This window comes from Peromyscus maniculatus, chromosome 1 (genome assembly GCF_049852395.1).
Source record: "Peromyscus maniculatus bairdii isolate BWxNUB_F1_BW_parent chromosome 1, HU_Pman_BW_mat_3.1, whole genome shotgun sequence".
Taxonomy (NCBI): domain Eukaryota; kingdom Metazoa; phylum Chordata; class Mammalia; order Rodentia; family Cricetidae; genus Peromyscus; species Peromyscus maniculatus.
This window is the reverse complement of record NC_134852.1, coordinates 126,472,910-126,491,317: the sequence shown is the minus strand read 5'-3', so window position 1 is coordinate 126,491,317 and position 18,408 is coordinate 126,472,910. Positions and strand designations below refer to the sequence as shown.

Below are 18,408 nucleotides of genomic sequence, written 5' to 3'. Positions count from 1 at the left end.
GCTTTTTAAGAGTCAAAGCAGGAAGATTATAATGTTCATTCAAGGTCAGCCTGGATTACATATTACAACTGAAGTCAGCCTAGGCTATCTGGATACAGAGACCCTGTCCAAACACATACACAGAGAGAGAGAACCCTCTAGAGGGTCATTCACTCTTTAAAAACACATGCGCTACTTAACCAAAGAACACTTGGTGTTATACTATGTTCAAGACCAAGGAATGCAAGAAGTGTTCTTGTGGCTGTTTTAGTCAAACAGTGAGAAGGTCTAGATTAAAGAACTATTTCTCAGAACTTACTGTGAAGCTTTGTGGAAAAATAAAAATTTTAAGTGTTGAGATGAGGATTTGAAGTTGCAGGAGCTTTGAGCACTGCAGCTCTGGAAACTGCACTTTTGACTGTGGGTTTGTATCTCCTTGTGAATAAAAGTTACCACTTCCTGGTATATGGCATTTAACAGAAGAAAACAATGAATTTTTAATGTTTTTGCAAAATAATTTTAAAATTCTATTTTCCAACTTGCTTTCCTTTCATCCTCTTTTTTTCTCCAGCTATTAGATCATCTTAAGGTAATCACCAGGTAATCTCTTTTCCTTCCTCATCACTTCATCCCACAGAAACCATGTCTGGAGATTTGGGGATTTTTGTTTGTTTTGTTTTTTGACAATGATTGGTCCTGCTTGATGCAACCTCTTCCTTAAACACTGACAGGAATGATAGTTCAATCCAGTAGTGCAGAAGTTAAAAACCTGCTTCTGATACGTTGAGACAAGCCCTGCTTCTATACTCAGTGCCATTCATTATATCCCTCTTTGACTGCTATCTTCATATTTTACTGGAAATATTCCAAGAAACCAAACCTTATCATTTTTTCCCCTCTAGCTTGTGTATAGTGGATACAGCAAAGAAACCTTGAGGCAGAGAGAACTTCAACTGAGTGTGCTCAGTTCAGAATCTCTGCGGGAGAATTTCTTCTTGGGTGGAATAACCCTGCCGCTGAAAGATTTCAACTTGAGCAAAGAGACAGTTAAGTGGTATCAGCTGGCTGCAGCAACGTACCTATAAACCACAGATTTCTGAGCTTTGGAAGCAAGGAGTTATAAATGTATGCACATATGTGTACACACAAACACACACACACTTGGGAACTTTGTATATTTTTTTATATTTGGGCAGAAATTATAAACTTAATATACTTGCAGTGTTTCAACACATCTGTTGGACCAGCTGTCACACATTGGAGAAGCCATTGCTGTTTTGAAGTCATTCTGCTGAATGCTACCAATCCCAAACTTAGTATAGATATACTATAGTACAGAGTAAATCCTGAAAAAGACTTTGAGATAATACTGTGTCATTTTGATCACCTCGTCTGCATTCTTCCCACACAGACACAGCAAATTGGTTTTCCTGTTATGCACCTCACAGCCTTTACCACTGTGTATGCTCCCAGACACCAAAGGAAAGATGTAGCTGCTACTCAGCAGGCTGAAAAGCAAAGCACAAATAGTGGGCAGAATGCTAAGAACTACTAAGTAGTTTACACAAGTAGAGAAAAAAATACTATTTTTATTCATTGTTAAAGCCTTTTCAGAGTAAGTGCCAAGCGATGGAGTTGTAAATAATGGTGCCTTACTTAACTTTATATGCTTCATTGGCACTTCATTTCTGATTAAAGAGTAAGTAGTTTTCACTCATTTTCACCTTAATGAGGACAAAATATCAGGTACATTTACTAATGGTTTTCCCACAAAAATACTATTTTCTCTACTTCTGATTGTGACTTAGTTATTTTAACTATTAAGCTATTTGATTTAATGTTTGTTGCCCAGTAATTGAATGAGATTGATTGATATAGTTGTATTCTAAATTCTATCATCATTCCATTATAATCCTACGTTTATATGCAGGGGTGTGAACTGAAATTGGAGTTTCACTTCCATGTATTTATTGTACTTTATTCATTAAACAAATGGAAATTGTTTGTGCCCATTTTTGTTTTGTAAGAGGCCCAGGATAAGGACTGTAGGATCCAGACTGAATTTTATTATAGACATTTATGGAAGGTGTTGTGTAAACTGTCTTGTATTTGTAAACATTGTACATTGACATGAAAGAATTATTTTGTGTAATACAAGAAAATTCAGAATTACAAGAGAGAGTTTGAAGTTATTATGGCGTAACCATTAAGAATAAGATTCTTTTTTTTTTTTATTAGTTTCTCATTTCAGACATAACTTTGTTTAGTTCTGGTAAACATGTAAATACAATAAATTTCATGGTTAGAACAGAAGTTCATATATTTTTAGAATGGTAATAGAGATGTGGCGACTCTGGTAGTCATGAGAAAACTGGCAAAGTACTCAAAGAAGGGTACCAAGAGAGGACAATCTGGATCAGTTTGCTAGAATAAAATTTGTATGAAGTATACAAAGTGATTAGCAGAAATGATGATGCTTACAGAGCTAAATTAAGAGTCAAGGGTGTTATCATTGGAATAGATTTTTGAGGAAATCAAAACTTGAAATTTTTGGTGCCTAACACTATGGTCCATTTATAGGGAAACCTATTAGTATAGTATATGAATTTTTTATATTAAAGTGTGTTGTCTACTTGTTAAATTAATTAAAATGAAGATCAAAGCACCATTACTTGCTTTTTCCACAATTAACATTTCCTTAAATTGTTTTGCAGATGTAAGTAGCACTATAATTTTTTATTTCTTTTGAGAGAGACCTAATTTCATTCCATGAGTCACCTATCTGCTTTTTTTAAAAGATGCTATTTGTAAAAGGTTGTCATTCATCAGACTCTTGTAGACTTTTTTGTGATCTGTTAGTGTATCTAAGCACAAATAATAGAACCAGAAAAGGTAATGTCACTTTTCAGTGACAAGAAATCTGATTCATATCTAAAAGTATATATTATGATTAATACTGTATAGTTAAGAATTCAGAACAAAAAGGTAATATTTTCTCTTAATTTAACTCAATCTGTGCCTCTTTTGGTCATTAGAACACATATATTTTAATATAAGTTATTTCTTTGTAAAATGCTAATCTTCAGCCCATACCAAAAACTAGCGATAGGGAGGAGAGAGTAGCCTCTTTGCACTACCACTGCAGTCAATTATAAATCAGCTCGCTTTCTAAAAACTTTAACACTTCCCTTCAAATAAATCTGAAAAACAAAACTCTAAACTGGCCAAGACACTAATTTTTATGTGTAATCACTTTTACAACTACCTTTGTTAAGTAAAGATCATCTGTTACATTCAAGTCCTGTGCCAGAACTCTTCGTTCTTGCCTGTGCTCTAAGATCTGAAGATGAAGGTTTGTCCCAAGAACCTGTTTTCTCTGAGGGATCCACTGAGAACTGGCACCAATGCTTTTCAGTACTGTGTTTATGTGAATCGAGTTGTTAAAGCATGTATATCTTTTTTTATATATTCTTTTTTTTTTTCAAATTAAAGTTGTATAAAAAGTTCAAAATCTTGCCTTAAATTGTTTAATTCTTTCTAGGACTCATGAATTGTGGCATTTAAAAAATTCACTTTTGATAACTCGGATTTAAAAAAACAAAACGCTGAAGCCTGCTATTTTAATACACATTTATTTACATGCTGTTTACTAGCAGTGCAAATATGGATGTGATTACTGATATCATCTGTAAGAACCAAATGCTTTAATTATATCAGCATAGTAAGTGAAGATGTATAATATTTTTATTAATACTTGGAATATATTCAGTGAATTGAATGTGACTTCATAACTATACTACAATTATATTAAAATATTTCTGGAATAAAGGAATTCAGCTGTCATTTCTTTCCTTGTTTTAATATTGTGGTCTCAAACTTTTATAACACAGTGTTCTTTGCACCTCACCCACGAGTTTGTAAAGTTTAGTAATCAAGAATTTCAGATCTGGTCTGTCAGACTTCCCTAAAATGTCTAAAAAGGGAGTTTGAATTGGTATCTGAGTATGATTCTTTGAAGGTCTAGATATCGTTTTGCTATGGCCCATCATTATTCCTAAGATGTGAAATCTTCTGTAGATGTGGTTCCTGATCTCTGGTTATAAATGGATGTTTCTCTCTTGCCTGCCTATTCCCAAATACCTGACAGCCGCTTCCCAAATAATTGACTTGGAGGCTTAATGTTAATAATAAATGCTTGGCCAATAGCTCAAGATTGTTACTAACTAGCTCTTACATTTTAAATTAACCCATATTCCTTATTTATGCTCTGCCACGTGGCAGTACCTTTATTAGTGTGGCATGTTCATCTCTTGCTCCCTCTGTGTCTGCTGGCAACCCTTGACCCTGCCCTTCTCATTCCCATCATCTTTAGTTTGGTTGCTCACCTGTACTTCCTGCCTAATGTCCAATCAGCATCTTTTTTTTTTTTTAAGATTTATTTATTTATTATGTATACAATGTTCTGCCTGCATGTGTGCCTGCAGGCCAGAAGAGGGCACCAGATCTCATTATAGATGGTTGTGAGCCACCATGTAGTTGCTGGGATTGTACTCAGAACCTTTGGAAGGGCAGCCAGTGCTCTTAACCTCTGAGCCATCTCTCCAGCCCCAAAAAGTTTTGTTTTGTTTTTTAATGGTTGTTTATTTCAATGAAATTACAACCTTTTTTTTTTTTTAAGATTTATTTATTTATTTATTATATATACAGTGTTCTGCCTGCATATGACCTTGCAGGCCAGAAGAGGGCACCAGATCTAATTGCAGGTGGTTGTGAGCCACCATGTGGTTGCTGGAAATTGAACTCAGGACCTCTGGAAGAGCAGTCAGTGCTCTTAATCACTGAGCCATCTCTCCAGCCCTCAGTCAGCATCTTATTAGCCAATGATAGTAATACATATTCATAGTGTACAAAAAGATTATTCCACAGCATCTAGTAGTTTACTTAAAAGTAATAGAGCAACAGCCATATTCTAGGCATAGCTCACAGAACAGTGCAAATTCTAACATCACACACACTTTTATTCTTATGATCATAAAACTGTTCTGTATAATGTGAAAACAGTCTAAACACCCTGAAAGAACCATTAAAACCAAATCTTTATGCTGCCCATGAAAGATGGCTTATGTAGGGTTATTCTGTAAAATAACTGAATGCCTACCTAACTTCCTGCCAGACTGCTTGGGGGTGCTGGAGTTCAAACGTATTGTAGGTAGGGGCCTGGAGAGATGGCTTAGTGGTTACAGTGGCTTCCTCCTGTTGTAGGACTAGAGTCTGGTTCCCAGTACAAAGGCACAGCTGCTTATTACTCACTCTAGCTCCTGGGGACCCATTGTCCTTTTCTAGCACAGCCACATATGCATGTAGTAATAATTCTTTAAAAATCTTGGAGGCTGGAGTAATGTCTGAGGGGTTAAGAGAGCTTATTGCTCTTGCAGGACTTGGGTTTGGTTCCAAGAACCTAAGGCAACTAAGAATTCTGTAACTCCAGTTCCAAAGGATCTGATACCCTCTTCTGACCTCTGGGCACTGTAGATACTGTGGTGCAAATATACATACATACATACATACATACATACATACATACATACACACATTTAAAATATTTTAATTTTTTTCAGGTAGACAAATGTTGCTATTTGTAGGATCAGAAATGTGCCTGTAATGTTTAGAAACAATGGCAGAGTGAGAGGACTTGAGGCCAGGGGCCTAGGTTTTATTTCAAATGCATTGATAAAGTATAGAAAGGGCCCCTGGTATGCTCAGTAAGAATGCATGCTGTGCACTGACATCCTTAGTTTTGATATCCAAAAGCCAGGTGAAAAGATTGAACAGATTCCACAATGTTGTTCTCTTACATACCCCATAGTCACCACTTTTTTTAAAACTTCATATTTTATGGAGGAGTGCTCTGCATGTGTACCTGCATGCCAGAAGAGGGCATCAGATAGTTTTTTAGAAGGTTGAGAGCCACCATGTGGTTGTTGGGAATTGAACTCAGAACCTCTGGAAGGGCAGCCAGTGCTCTTAACCACTGAGCCATCTCTCCAATCCCCCCCCACCACCACCACCACCACTTTATTAAAAAAAGTTTTAAAAAAATTTAGATTTTCACAGGAGCAATGCATTTATCTGACCACTAGATGGCCAATAGAAAATATATAGAATGGGGTGCCATTTAAGCTGTCTGAGAGATGATGGATAGGATTGGGGTACCCGTGGAAACAAGTAAATAGATCATACATTTCTGTAGTGAGGTGTGTTGGGGTGACTCATGGAAATGAGAAAGAAAGAACCCTGCATTTGTATTTTGGACAAACGTGTTAAACTGAAAGGCTCTGGCTTAGGGATGGCGAATTGACACCAAATTTGATGTACGGGTGGCATATCTGGGCTGAAAGTATGACTCTGGTTAATTATTCAAATATATCTTTGCAGCTGGGCGGTGGTGGTGCATGCCTTTAATCCCAGCACTCTGGAGGCAGAGATAGGTGGATCTCTGTAAATTCCAGGCAAGTCTGGTCTACAGGCCAGCCAAGGCTGCACAGAGAAACCCTGTCTTGAAAACAAAAATCAAATATATCTTTGCTAGGAAAAAATACAAATTTGGTTCAAGTTCCCAATGTTTTAGAAAAAAATTATTCAACTAGTGATGGGTTAAAATAATGCAGCTGGGCATGATGGCTCACATCTTTCATCTCAGCATTGTCTATTGAGGCAGAAGCAGGACGACTTCCGTGTGTTTTTTAGGCCAGCCTTGTTTACAGAGCGAGTTTCTGGACAGCCAGAGCTACATAGAGAGACCCTGCCTCCAAAAATAACAAACAAATAAATAGAGACCCAGCCTCCAAAAATAATAAATACATAAGTAATAATTAAATAGCGAGGGGGAAGCACCAATGTTTCAATACTACAGTTTTGTTTGTTTGTTTTTGTTTGTTTTTTCGAGACAGGGTTTCTCTGTATAGCTTTGCTCCTTTCTTGGAACTCGCTTTGGAGACCAGGCTGGCCTCGAACTCACAGAGATCCACCTGCCTCTGCCTCCCAAGTGCTGGGATTAAAGGCGTGCGCCACCACCGCCCGGCTCAATACTATGTTGTTTAAACCTCTCGCCCGCCACTTGTCACCCATTCTTGGACCGCATTATGGTGGACCCGCACTAAGTCATCTGTGAAAGATCAATTCCCTAGGTATTCCCTTTCCCCCTCATCTTCTCGAAGCTTCTTTCCTAGTCCCAACTCTTCTCAGTCGGGTCCGCGGCTCAGCGCTCCTGTGTAGATGGCAAAGGCACAGGCAGCCATGGACAGGCCGGGGCCGGGCTCCAAAGCCCAGGGTTAACCATCTAGGGAGGAGGGGAGGCTCCGGCTGCGCGGAGGCGCTGCGTTCTCTTCGATGCAGCGCCCATCCCGCACCGCTTGAGTCCGGGGCTGGTGAGGGAGCCCTGAAAAATCGCTGACCCCGCAGCTTATCCAAATCCTCCAGCCCAGGGCTCGAACCCGTCCACGGTTCCCTCAGACACGGACTCCTACTACGGTTAGCTGCTGACTTCCGGCTCTGCCTGAGAGCCGGACCAGAGACAGCGGAAACTGGACCCAAGCAACCAATGAGGTGGGACATCCGCCGCAATGCCTTCTGGGACGCGTAGTCACGCGGACTCCTGTGGCCGCGCCGTATAGCCCCGCCCCGCGTGAGAGAAAGCGTGGACGCATGACGTCACTTCCTGCGTGTGGCTGGGCTTCCTGCGCCGTTTCCTACCTCGTTCTCTCTTTGCTGCCAGACCTCCGCCATCATGGGTCGCATGCACGCTCCCGGGTGAGCCCGCGGCGCCAAGCCGGGTTGTGGGGCTGGAGCTGGGGCGCGGTGCAAGGGGAGGAGGATGCGGGGTGCGGGTGGGGAGACGGCGGGGGAGTTTGAGCCGCGGGCCGCCACTTCACTCCCTACGCTTCTGTTCTCAGGAAGGGCCTGTCCCAGTCGGCGCTGCCCTACCGCCGTAGCGTCCCCACGGTGAGTAGAGGCTGAGGGTTGGAGGGCAGCATGGGAAGGGACTTGTGCGCGGGAGGATGCGGCCCGAGGTGGAAGGTTGCCCTCGTGCTTTCTTATCTGAGGCCGATTTCCGTTCCATGTACAGTGGCTGAAGCTGACGTCGGACGACGTGAAGGAACAAATTTACAAACTGGCCAAGAAAGGCCTGACTCCCTCCCAAATTGGTGAGTGACGGCGTCGTCTCTAACTGCTGCTCTCGGGTCATCTGGAAACACAAATGTGCCTAGTCCCTGCCTTGAAAACGCTTTTCCCCCCGCTTCCACCAGCTAAACGAGGAGCATCTGGGATCGGGTCACATCTAGCTATGAATGGTCTCTAAGCTGCTGTGACTTTGTACAAATGGCAAATGATTTGTTTCCGTTAAATGGGTCTGGGGCCTAGGATAACTGGTCATAGAAGGAAAACGTCCTCGGTAAGACTTAGAGTATGTTACAGCTATGGGGAAAAAAATAATTTAAAATGGACTCAAGCTAACTAGAAGTAATTTGAGGTTTAAAAGGAATAACATATATGCAGTTTTAAAGATTACAAATATAAAGGTAGAAATCTCATTGGTTCCTTTGGTCAGCTGTGTTCTAGCAGACTCACTGTGATGATGGTGTTCCAACATTCGCGGTTTCCACCAGAAGGGCTTCCTCCATGTTGGGTAGACCTTCCTTGGATGTCTGAGTGAGCTTGCAAGCACTCTTAGGTTGGCTATTTGCAGAAATTTGGAGAGCCTTGCTACCGGGGCTTTATCACATGCTCAAGTTTGTGTTAGAAGTTACCTGCTTTTTTCAGGTGTGATCCTGAGGGACTCGCATGGTGTGGCGCAGGTCCGTTTTGTGACTGGTAATAAAATCCTGAGAATTCTTAAGTCGAAAGGCCTTGCCCCTGACCTCCCTGAGGATCTGTACCATCTGATTAAGAAAGCGGTGGCTGTCCGAAAGCATCTTGAGAGGAACAGAAAGGTAAGTGAGGACGAAACCTGGTGTTAAGTAGCAGTGCTTGTTCTGGTCTTCAGGAAGAGTGCATTTGAGTTTGATTCTCTCGGGTGGTTCTAGGTACCAAATGGTCAGCATTGTAGTTTCCTTGGAATGGGTAGTTTGGTTTTTAGCTCCCCTAAACATTATATCCAGTTGGTTCCAAATGTTGGGGGCTCTTTTGTAGTTTTGTGACCATTCCTATAGGCCTTATTCTAGAACCTCAAATTGCCTCTATGGGTTTGGTGATGCATGCCTATAATCTCAGTAAGGTTAGTGGATCTCTGAGTTTGAGGCCAGCCTGGTCTAACATGTTATAAGACAACCAGGGCTGTATAATAATAAAGAGACCCTGTTTAAAAAGCTTAACCTAACTATGGAAGGTGTTGAGTTACTTTACGTGATGGTGGTTTTCTTAAATCTCTTATTTTTAGGATAAGGATGCTAAGTTCCGCCTGATTCTGATAGAGAGCAGAATTCACCGGCTGGCTCGTTACTATAAGACTAAGCGGGTCCTCCCACCCAATTGGAAATAGTAAGTGTATGCATTTTTGTTGGCAACAGTCAGCCAGGTAGTATGTGTATGGATTGGTATTTGCTCCACCTAAGGTCGGGGGAGCAAATACCACTGCAGTAGTAGGTAAAGGGCTTGGTGGTAGATATTTTGTCTTTCTGGGTCCTATAGTTGAGTACCATTTCATCCCACCCCTGTCATAGTAATGGGAAAGCATGCACGGTTGATACATAATCAAATGGCAATGTTCAATCAAAATGTTATTTAGAGGTGGGTGTAGAGGCAGGCTGACCTGCATGAAATCCTGTCTTTTTAAAGGAAGAAAGAAATATCACTTAAAAGCATAGTTGGCAGATTCTGGTTTGACTTAGGAATGGTCCTTCCCACCACCATCTCCCCTCATGGATTGCTCACTCTGACACTCATCCAAAGCTTCTGCCAGATGACCAGTTCTTAGATATCTGGTTGAGCTTTGCCATTCATCCTCCTGTTTGAATCTGTGAGCTTTTGGGGTCTTGCTCAGTTAGGTGCATTGTGTGCAGTTAGGTATTTTAGCTGTTTGGGGATAGCTCTCTGGTAGCAGAGGGAGCTGTGAGTGGATCCCAAAGACTAGTATTAATTCCAGTTTCCCTTTTCCTTTTTTTCCAGTGAGTCATCCACAGCCTCTGCTCTAGTGGCGTAAATTCTTGTGTACACAGCAATAAAATCACTTTGAATAAATCGTGTTTTGTGTTTCTTTTCTGTGTTTATCTTTTTTTTGATGGGGAAGTGTTTTGGCAAAGTTACTGATCAGAGGGACAGAAAGCTCGAGTCTGTTCAGTTGGTTTCCCGGGGAAGTGTTTTGGCAAAGTTACTGATCAGAGGGACAGAAAGCTCGAGTCTGTTCAGTTGGTTTCCCGGGCCCCTTAAGCTACTACTAGTCCAGCTGATTGTAAAGACTGGTGGGCTTTGCTATCTACGTGTGGGAGAACTGGAAGACACTAGCAAGTGGGAATGCCTTATATTGGAGGGTGGGTGCAAACATTTGGGTCCTCTTGATGGTTAACCATGGTTAGCATCAGAAGTGTGCCTGCCATTGTACACACTACTGTGCTGACTGGGAGAGCTGTTTGGTCCTCCTAGGGGGCTCTTGAGGAATTGCTACTTTTGGAATGATTTTTTTAATTCATGTGTGTGTTGTATCTGCATACATGGCTGCATCACAATCGTGCAGTACTTCCAGAGACCAGAAGAGGGTGTTGGATCCCCTGGGATTGGAGTTAAAGAGGCTTTGAGTTGCTTTGCTCCTGGGAACTGAACTCAAACCCTGCATGAGTAGCCAGTGTTCTTAACTGCCTAGCTATCTCTCCTGCTCCTCGGTTGTGTGTGTGTGTAAAACCAGGTGACCAGGTGGAGCCAGGCAGTGGTGGCCCACGCCTTTAATCCCAGCACTCGAGGCAGAGCCAGGTGGATCTTTGTGAGTTCAAGGCCAGCCTGGGCTACAGAGCGAGATCCAGGAAAGGCACAAAGCTACACAGAGAAACCCTGTCTCAAAAAAAAAAAAACAGGCGGATCTCTGAGTTTGAGGGCAGTCTGGTCTAAATAGTGACTTCCAGGATACACAGGGTTACACAGAAACCTTGCATCAAAAAACCAAACTATATTTGTATATTATAATATGTATAATATATACTTGTAATCTTATTGGTAGGCCATTGAAATTCAGTTTTTTGTCATTCAGTCCCTTGAGTGTAGACGACAGGGTGGAGTCAAAATTCACTTCCAGAAATAGTGTTGACACTTAGAGATTGTATTTAGGAGGTAAAATCTCAGTCTCAAATTATTGTAGGCTGAAAATGTTGCCAGAAGAATAACCATGCTATGATAAAACATTGAACCTCAGGACCAATGACCCAGTTCAGTAGGTTAGGGCACTTGACACCAAGTCTGGGAACCATTTGGTGGAAGGAAAAAACTACCTTTGAATTTAAAATACAGCAGGTGCACACAAATGTTTAAAAAAAACCGTATCACACACATCTTTGTGACAATGGCATGAGGGAGGTGTAGGTCTAGGCACTGGGATACATGATTACTTAAGAGTTGCTTTAATGCGAAGGCACATGGAGATAAAGTACAGTGATAGTGGATGAGATAGCCAAAGCCTATCAAGGAATAAAAGGTGTGTAGCATGTACAGCATGGATGCTCTAAACATCCTGAGCAGGACAGTAAGATTTAATCACATAATTAAAATAGCAAGTGTTAGCATTTTTCCCCCTTGAGATGGTTCTCAAGGAACACTGGCTGGTCAGTGGACATCTATCTGCCTGCCTCTCCCTTCTAAGAACTAGCATTAAAGACACTACTGAGCCCATCAGCATTAGATTTTAAATGGATTAATCCTGGAATGTTCAGACCACATAAATTACCTTTCTTAAATTACTTCACTTAACATGACCTAGGTCTATGTCCCAAGTGACAGCATTTCATTCTTAAAAGTTGAATCTTACTAAATGAACAGTGCAATTTAAAAAGTTACATTTTAATCTCAGGGTTTGGGAGGCAGGCTGACCAATGAGTTCAAGACCAGTCAGGGCTACACAATGTAACCCTGTCTCAAATTTTCATTTTTGCATCTCCCAGTATTTCCATCTGTTCCCTCTACTTGCACATTGACTGAGTCAGGGTCTCAACTGTAGCATAAACTGGCCTGGAACTTTTATGTAGACCAGGCTGGCCTTAAATTTACAGATTCACCTGTCTGCTTTCTGAGTGCCTCTCCCAGCTAATCTTTAAAAGCATTTCATATTTGTAACATCTACTTTGACACAGTTGGAAACAGCATGTACACAGTTACTTGTCCAAATCTGTTCTGTGAGAATCTAGAACTTTTCTTCAACAGTTGTCTTCCTTTTGGGAAAAAAAAGAAAAAAAAAATCTGCTATTTACCCTAGACAAAGCTTAAAACAGTCTTTTTTGTTTTGTCTTTTTTGTTTTTTTCAAGACATGGTTTCTCTGTGTTGCCCTGGCTGTCCTGGAATTCACTTTGTACCCCAGCCTGGCCTCCAACTCAGAGATTTGCTTGCCTCTGCTTCCCAGGTGCTGGGATTAAAGGCATGTGCCACCATCACCCAGTAGAAAACAATCTTGTTTTTATAGCTCCAGGTTCATGAAGAAGATAACCATTTCCAAGGTTTGTATTTGTGACCTGTTACACTTTATTGAACTATTTAAAGTGAACTACTGACTCAGGCATTTAGTGTTACCTTTGGCTTCCCTGCAATCAAATATGCATGCTCTGTGTGTAAATACAGGCATATATATGCATACTACTTTGTTGTTATTGTTTTAGAGACAGGGTTTCACTGTGTGTTCCTGGAACTCCCCCTGTAGACCAGGTGCGGCCGAGTCTTATTTCTTGCCCCAGTACTGAGCACTCAGGCTAGCTGACCTTTGAGCTTCTAGGTGAAATTTTCCTTTCCAGCTTTACATCTTGATGTGGGATTGCTGGTCTTACTATGTAACATTTTATAGTCATAAACCAAGAGGCAGAGCCAGGTGAATCTCTATGAATTTGAGACCAGCCTGGATTATATAGTGAGTTCTAGGCCAGCCAAGGCTACATAGTAAGACCCTTTCTCAAAAAAGTAAATAAACAAGTGGCTGGATGATGGATCAGCAATTTATCACTTGCAGGAGTTTGGTTCCTAATAATCCTGTCAAGCAGCTCATAACCACCTGCCTGCAGTTCCAGGAGATTGGATACCTTTTGCTGGCCTCTGAGCACCTGCACATACGCACACAATTTTTTTTTTTTTTTTTTAATCTTTAAAAAAAAAAAGTACTGCCCTTGAATTTTTCAGGGTGGAGCTGGTGAGACTGCTTGATGGGAAAATACACTTGTACCAAGTCTGGGTACCATAGGATGGAAGGTGAGAGCCGACTCCTGGAGTTGGCTTCTGATCTGCCCCTGAAACAATGTCAATAAAAAGTCATAAACACATAACCTGTCTCCCAGTTAGTAGCCCAACTCTTTCAGTATGATCTAAAGTCCTTAATCTTGCTGCCCAAGACAAGACAATGTCTCGTGTTCCTGGCAGGAAACTGATGTGTAGTGTATTCAAATTGAAGAATAGTAGGAAAAGTGGGGGATTTGTTTGTTTTGAGGGTCTTTCTGTGTAGCACTGGCTGACCGGGAACTCAGTGTAGGTGGAAATGATTAAGTCTTGGAAACTGCCCTTTTCTAGCTCTCGCTGTTGATTGATAGAGAGCTAGAAACATTCTCATTTGTTTAAGAATGTCTTTGAGCTCATGGGTCCTGACTTAAGAGTAAGCAGAGATTGGTGTTGCTGTGAAGTCGGATGCCATTCAGATTCTATCTCCCCCTGACTGAGCTCTACCCGCCGCCTCTGCTCAAGACTCCTTGATTTGCAGCAACCCCTAGCTTTTACTTCTCATTTATTCTGCAGGGTGCTCGGTACCGTTTCAGCCCACAACTGTCCTGCTGGTGTGAGAAACTTTCTTGAATTATTACTTTGATAACTTCACACCACCCCCATTTTCGGGTTCTCTTTTTAGAGCTTATTATTTGCACATTAGACTCTCTGGTCTTCTAATTTTCTCATCTTTTTACCGGCTGCCCATCTCTTTCCTTTGGTAAGTTTCAATGTTATCGCCTAATCTTGGTCATTTTCTCAATTTTACTTTCTTGAAGTTCCCAGCCTTAGGGGTGGCTGTCTCTTTGAGACAACAAGATCGACTGATCAATAGTGCTTGTCTATTGCTGCAACGTGAAAACCCTCACAATGCCTGACTTCACACTGCTAACTAACAAAACGATCCAGCATGGAACTTGGAGGTAGCAACTGGTACACTGTATTTCCCTGCACAGATAAGCAGGTGTAGATGCTGCAAGAGCATAGGTAATAGAAAATGATGTGAAATAGGAAGTGGTACATTGTCAGTACTGATGACCGTTTTCTTGAACACTATTTACTCAAGTCTCATTTTTAAAAAAATATTTTTATTATTATTTATTTATGTGTATATATCTGTATATGTGCATGTACCTGAGGTTAGGGCCACCCTCTGGAGCTGGAGTTACAAGTAGTTATAAGCTGACTGATGTGGGTGCTGGGAATCGAACTCAAGTCCTCTGCAAGAACAATACTTATTCTAAACCACTGGGCTATCTAGTCCTCAAGTCTCATTTTTTTTTTTAAATAATTTATTTACTTTTATTTTATGTGCACTGGTATTTTGCCTGCATGTATGTCTGTGTGAGGGTGTCAGATCTTGGAGTTACAGTTTGTGAGCTGCCATGTGGGACTGTGAATTGAAGCCAGGTCCTCTGGGAGAACAGCCAGTGCTCTTAACCACTGAGCCATCTCTCCAGTTCCTCAAGTCTCATTTTTAATAAAGTCTACGTTCAGCTGGCTTGCAGGATTCCTAAAAATTTAACAGTTGGCTCTTGTGAGCCCGTAGAAGCCAGCTTCAGCATACCACCGCTCAGGGTTTATCTTTTTTTCCTGAATGCTTTCTGTAGAGGCCTGTATCATTAGTGCTCTATGTGGTCATCCTAGAAACACACCTCTGAAGCTGTCCTTGCCTCTTCAGTATTTCCTCTGAGTTCCTCTTAGCTATTTTTTAAAAAAATTTATTAGACTGTGCTGGGCATGGTGGCACATGCCTTTAATCCCAGCCCTTGGGAGGAAGAGGCAGGTAGATCTTTGTGAGTTCAAGGCCAGCCTGGTCTACAGAGCAAGTTCCAGGACAGCCGGGATTGTTACACAGAGAAACCCTGTATTGAAAAAAAAGGTAGAGGATATCCTCCAATGCAGTAATCCTGTAATTACCTACATGAGGTCCTATTACAGGCGTCCTACTAGGATCATGCTCTCATTTCAGCTGTAGGTAGCCTATGTTGCTGCTATTGTGAGCATTGACCCAATGCCTGTAACTGCTTGCAATTTGAAAAGTCTCTCACTTTTATTGTTTCTTTAAGTTTATAACTTCCCCAAAAGCTGACTCCAGGCTATTTTTGGAAGGAGGCTAGATCTAAATTCATTAATGAAAACATGTGCACTCATTTTAATTTTCAAATTGTATTTATGGATTTAGTTACATATTTATTGTGTGTGTGTGTGTGTGTGTGTGTGTGTGTGTGTGTGTGTGTGTGTGTGTGTGCGCGCGCGCGCACGCGCATACATGTGCATGCCAAGGTGACTGGAGAGGCTAGAAGACAATTTGCAAGAGTTGGTTCTCTCCTACCATGTGGGTTGCAGGAATTGAACTCAGGTTGTTAGGCTTGGTGGCGTGTGCCTTTACCTGTTATGCCATCTTGTCAGCCCACCCCCATTGAAAAAAGTGATGTACTTATTTTTATTTTATGTGTGTGGGTGTTTTGCTTCTATGTCTGTGCACCACATGTGTGCAGTTCCCGTAGAGGCCAGAAGAGGTTGTTGGATCCTCTTGGACTGAAGTTACAGACAGCTGTGATCTGCCATCAAGTGATAGGAGCTGAATCCCAGTCCTCAGGAAGAATAGTTAGTGCTCTGAGCCATCTCCAGCCCCAGCGCACCCCCATTTTAAAGACAATAAAATCGCCAGGGCCAGGTGTAGTGATGCATGCCTGTATCCCAGTCCTCAAGATACAGAAGCAGGAAGAGTACAGCAAGTTTGAGACCAACCTGATCTATAAAGCAAGTTCTAGGTCAGCCAAGGCTACATGAGAGAACCCTGTCTCAAAAAGCCAAGATTAAAAAAAAAAATGATGAAGATGGAAAAACTGAGACTCAGGAAAGTAAGACTCAAACTCAGCCTGGTGGTGGAGGTGGTAGTGGTGGTGGTGGCGGCGGCGGCGGCGGCGGCGGCGGCACATGCCTTTAATCCCAGTGCTTAGAGTTAATTTAATCCTAGTACTTTGGAATTAAAAAAAACCTGTCTTTTAAAACATACCCCCCCAAAAGACTCAAGTCACTGAAATGTTTAGAGTTCCTATCATCACATCTTTATTCTTATGATTCTTTTTGTTTTTATAAAGAAGAATATCTGGTGCATGCCTTTATCTCAGCACTCATGAGGTAGAGGCAGGTGGGTCTCCGTGAGTTGGAGGCCTGCATGGTCTGTAGTTCCAGATAGTGAAAGCCTGTCTCAAACAAAACAAGAAGTATAAATATTCTTTTGGGGTCAGGACTGGTTTTATTGTTTTGGGTGGTGGTGTTGTTTTTCAAGACAATGGTTCTTGTAGCTCTGGCTGTTCTGGAACTCACTCTGTAGCACAAACTGGCCTTGAACTCACAGAGATCCCCCTGCCTCTGCCTCCCAAGTGCTGGGATTAAAGGCGTGTGCCACCACCGCCCTGTGTGTGTTGTTGTTGAGACAGGGTCACATGTACTCTTGAGCTATGGAGAAGGGAATAAAGAACTGATCGTCTGGTCTCCGTCTTCCAACCACTGGGATGCAGGTGATGTCACCATACCAACTCGGTCCCTTTGGTCTGGGGAGGTGGGGCCCTGGAGATGGGATCCAGAGCCTTCGCATAGTGTGTGTACCATGTTCCACTGCTGAGCACCTCTGCCCCCCCTGCTCTCCCGTGTTGTCCGTCTGTCTAATGTTACTAAGAGGTACAAATAAGAGGATTCTCTAGTCAGAAACGGGGTTGCTTTTCAGCTCCTTGCTGGTGCTGTTTCTGGCATTGCAGCCTCGGTCACAGTCCTTCTTACAGCATCATGTGCTGCTGGGGCTACAAACCAAATGAAATATTTAGCTGAACTCCCAAGTCAGCATAGTGGTCCCTCCTTGAGTGTCAGGCAGGGCCATCTGGGGAGTCGGAGCTGTGGCTAATACTCAGTTGGAAGTAAGGTGGCAGGGGCTTTGTCACAGCTGTCTCCATAGGGTTTTGGTTTTTGGTTTTTGTTTATTCTTACTGCCAATAATTCCTTTAAATCTCTGTAGGGTCTAGAATTGTGAAAGCAGTCCATTCACTCAGCAAATGTTTCTAAGCTTGTCACTTTTGTGTTGGGTGTGCTTCAGTGAGCAGCATTTTAGGACCTGGCTGCACATTAATTCAGCACATTTATTGGGTGCCCGCTATAAACAAAGCTCTATGTAGGTGCTAATAATAATAATAAGAAGGCTACTCTGGTAATGAAAGGCTCTGTTTAAAAAAACAACAACAAAAAAACCACTCAAGACTAGTTGGGGTGTGTTTTATTCGTGTGTGTGTGTGTGTGTGTGTGTGTGTGTGTGTGTGTGTGTCCGCGTCCGCGCGTGTGCCTCATGACGTGGAAATGAACTTCAGAAGACAGGTGAAAATACACACAAGAAAAGACCACCAAGCTTAGAAGCCTTCAGGGAGACCATTGGGTCCTGAAGGACATTGGGGAGGGGAGGGTGCCCTCCAGGCAAAGAGCCTCCTGTGCAGAGAGAGAGATGCAAGAACAGAGTGTGGAGAAAGGCGGGCGGTGAGGCCAGTGTCATAGTTTGGCTCTCTAACGGGGAGAAAAGTGAAAAAGGGGCTCACTCCCCAAGGGCTGGGGCCACTGCTGCTGGAGGCTTCGGCAACAGGCCACAGTCCTGTGCTGCTGCTCGGCTGGAGGCTTCGGCAACAGGCCACAGTCCTGTGCTGCTATAAGCACCAGGAGGGCAAGAAGTGCCAGGTTGCTTCCTGCAGCCTGGGTGGGCATAAAGAGTCACTGGGCCAAAGCACAGAGAGACAGGCTGAGGGACAAGTAGGCCCCAGCAGCTGCTGCTTGGGTCCGTCCTCTCAGATGCCTGTTTGGAGCTCCTCAGGACAGGAAGATCAGAACGTGGGAGGTATTCGGTTCCACTACTGGGAAGTATCCTCCCTCCCCAGCCCCAGCAGGCCTAACGTGAACACCCCTTCACAGGACAGTAGTGAGCGGAGAGCTGGAGGGGCACCTTGCATCAG

General features: G+C 42.5%; 2 protein-coding genes and 1 non-coding gene across 5 annotated transcripts in view; all 3 read left to right on the top strand.

Annotated features, from left to right (window-relative positions):
- The window catches only part of Pik3c2a (phosphatidylinositol-4-phosphate 3-kinase catalytic subunit type 2 alpha), a 137,465-nt gene extending 133,643 nt beyond the window's left edge, over window positions 1-3,822 (top strand). For all 3 annotated transcript variants that reach the window (XM_076563618.1, XM_006992972.4, XM_015986485.3), the window contains one exon: window positions 882-3,822. In XM_076563618.1, coding sequence (XP_076419733.1) covers window positions 882-1,064 — 183 coding nt within the window. In that variant the 3' untranslated portion in view covers window positions 1,065-3,822. The remainder of the gene's footprint in view (window positions 1-881) is intronic.
- Window positions 3,823-7,680: 3,858 nt separating this feature from the next.
- On the top strand, window positions 7,681-10,215 carry Rps13 (ribosomal protein S13). The gene is made up of 6 exons (XM_006992973.4): window positions 7,681-7,788; window positions 7,932-7,980; window positions 8,105-8,183; window positions 8,800-8,969; window positions 9,416-9,516; window positions 10,144-10,215. The coding sequence occupies exons 1-6, from the start codon at window positions 7,766-7,768 to the stop codon at window positions 10,175-10,177; spliced, it is 456 nt and encodes a 151-aa protein (XP_006993035.1). The 5' UTR covers window positions 7,681-7,765; the 3' UTR covers window positions 10,178-10,215.
- On the top strand, window positions 8,604-8,692 carry LOC121827065 (small nucleolar RNA SNORD14). The gene has a single exon (XR_006069191.1). It is a non-coding gene; the product is annotated as a small nucleolar RNA SNORD14 (small nucleolar RNA).
- Window positions 10,216-18,408: the final 8,193 nt, after the last annotated feature.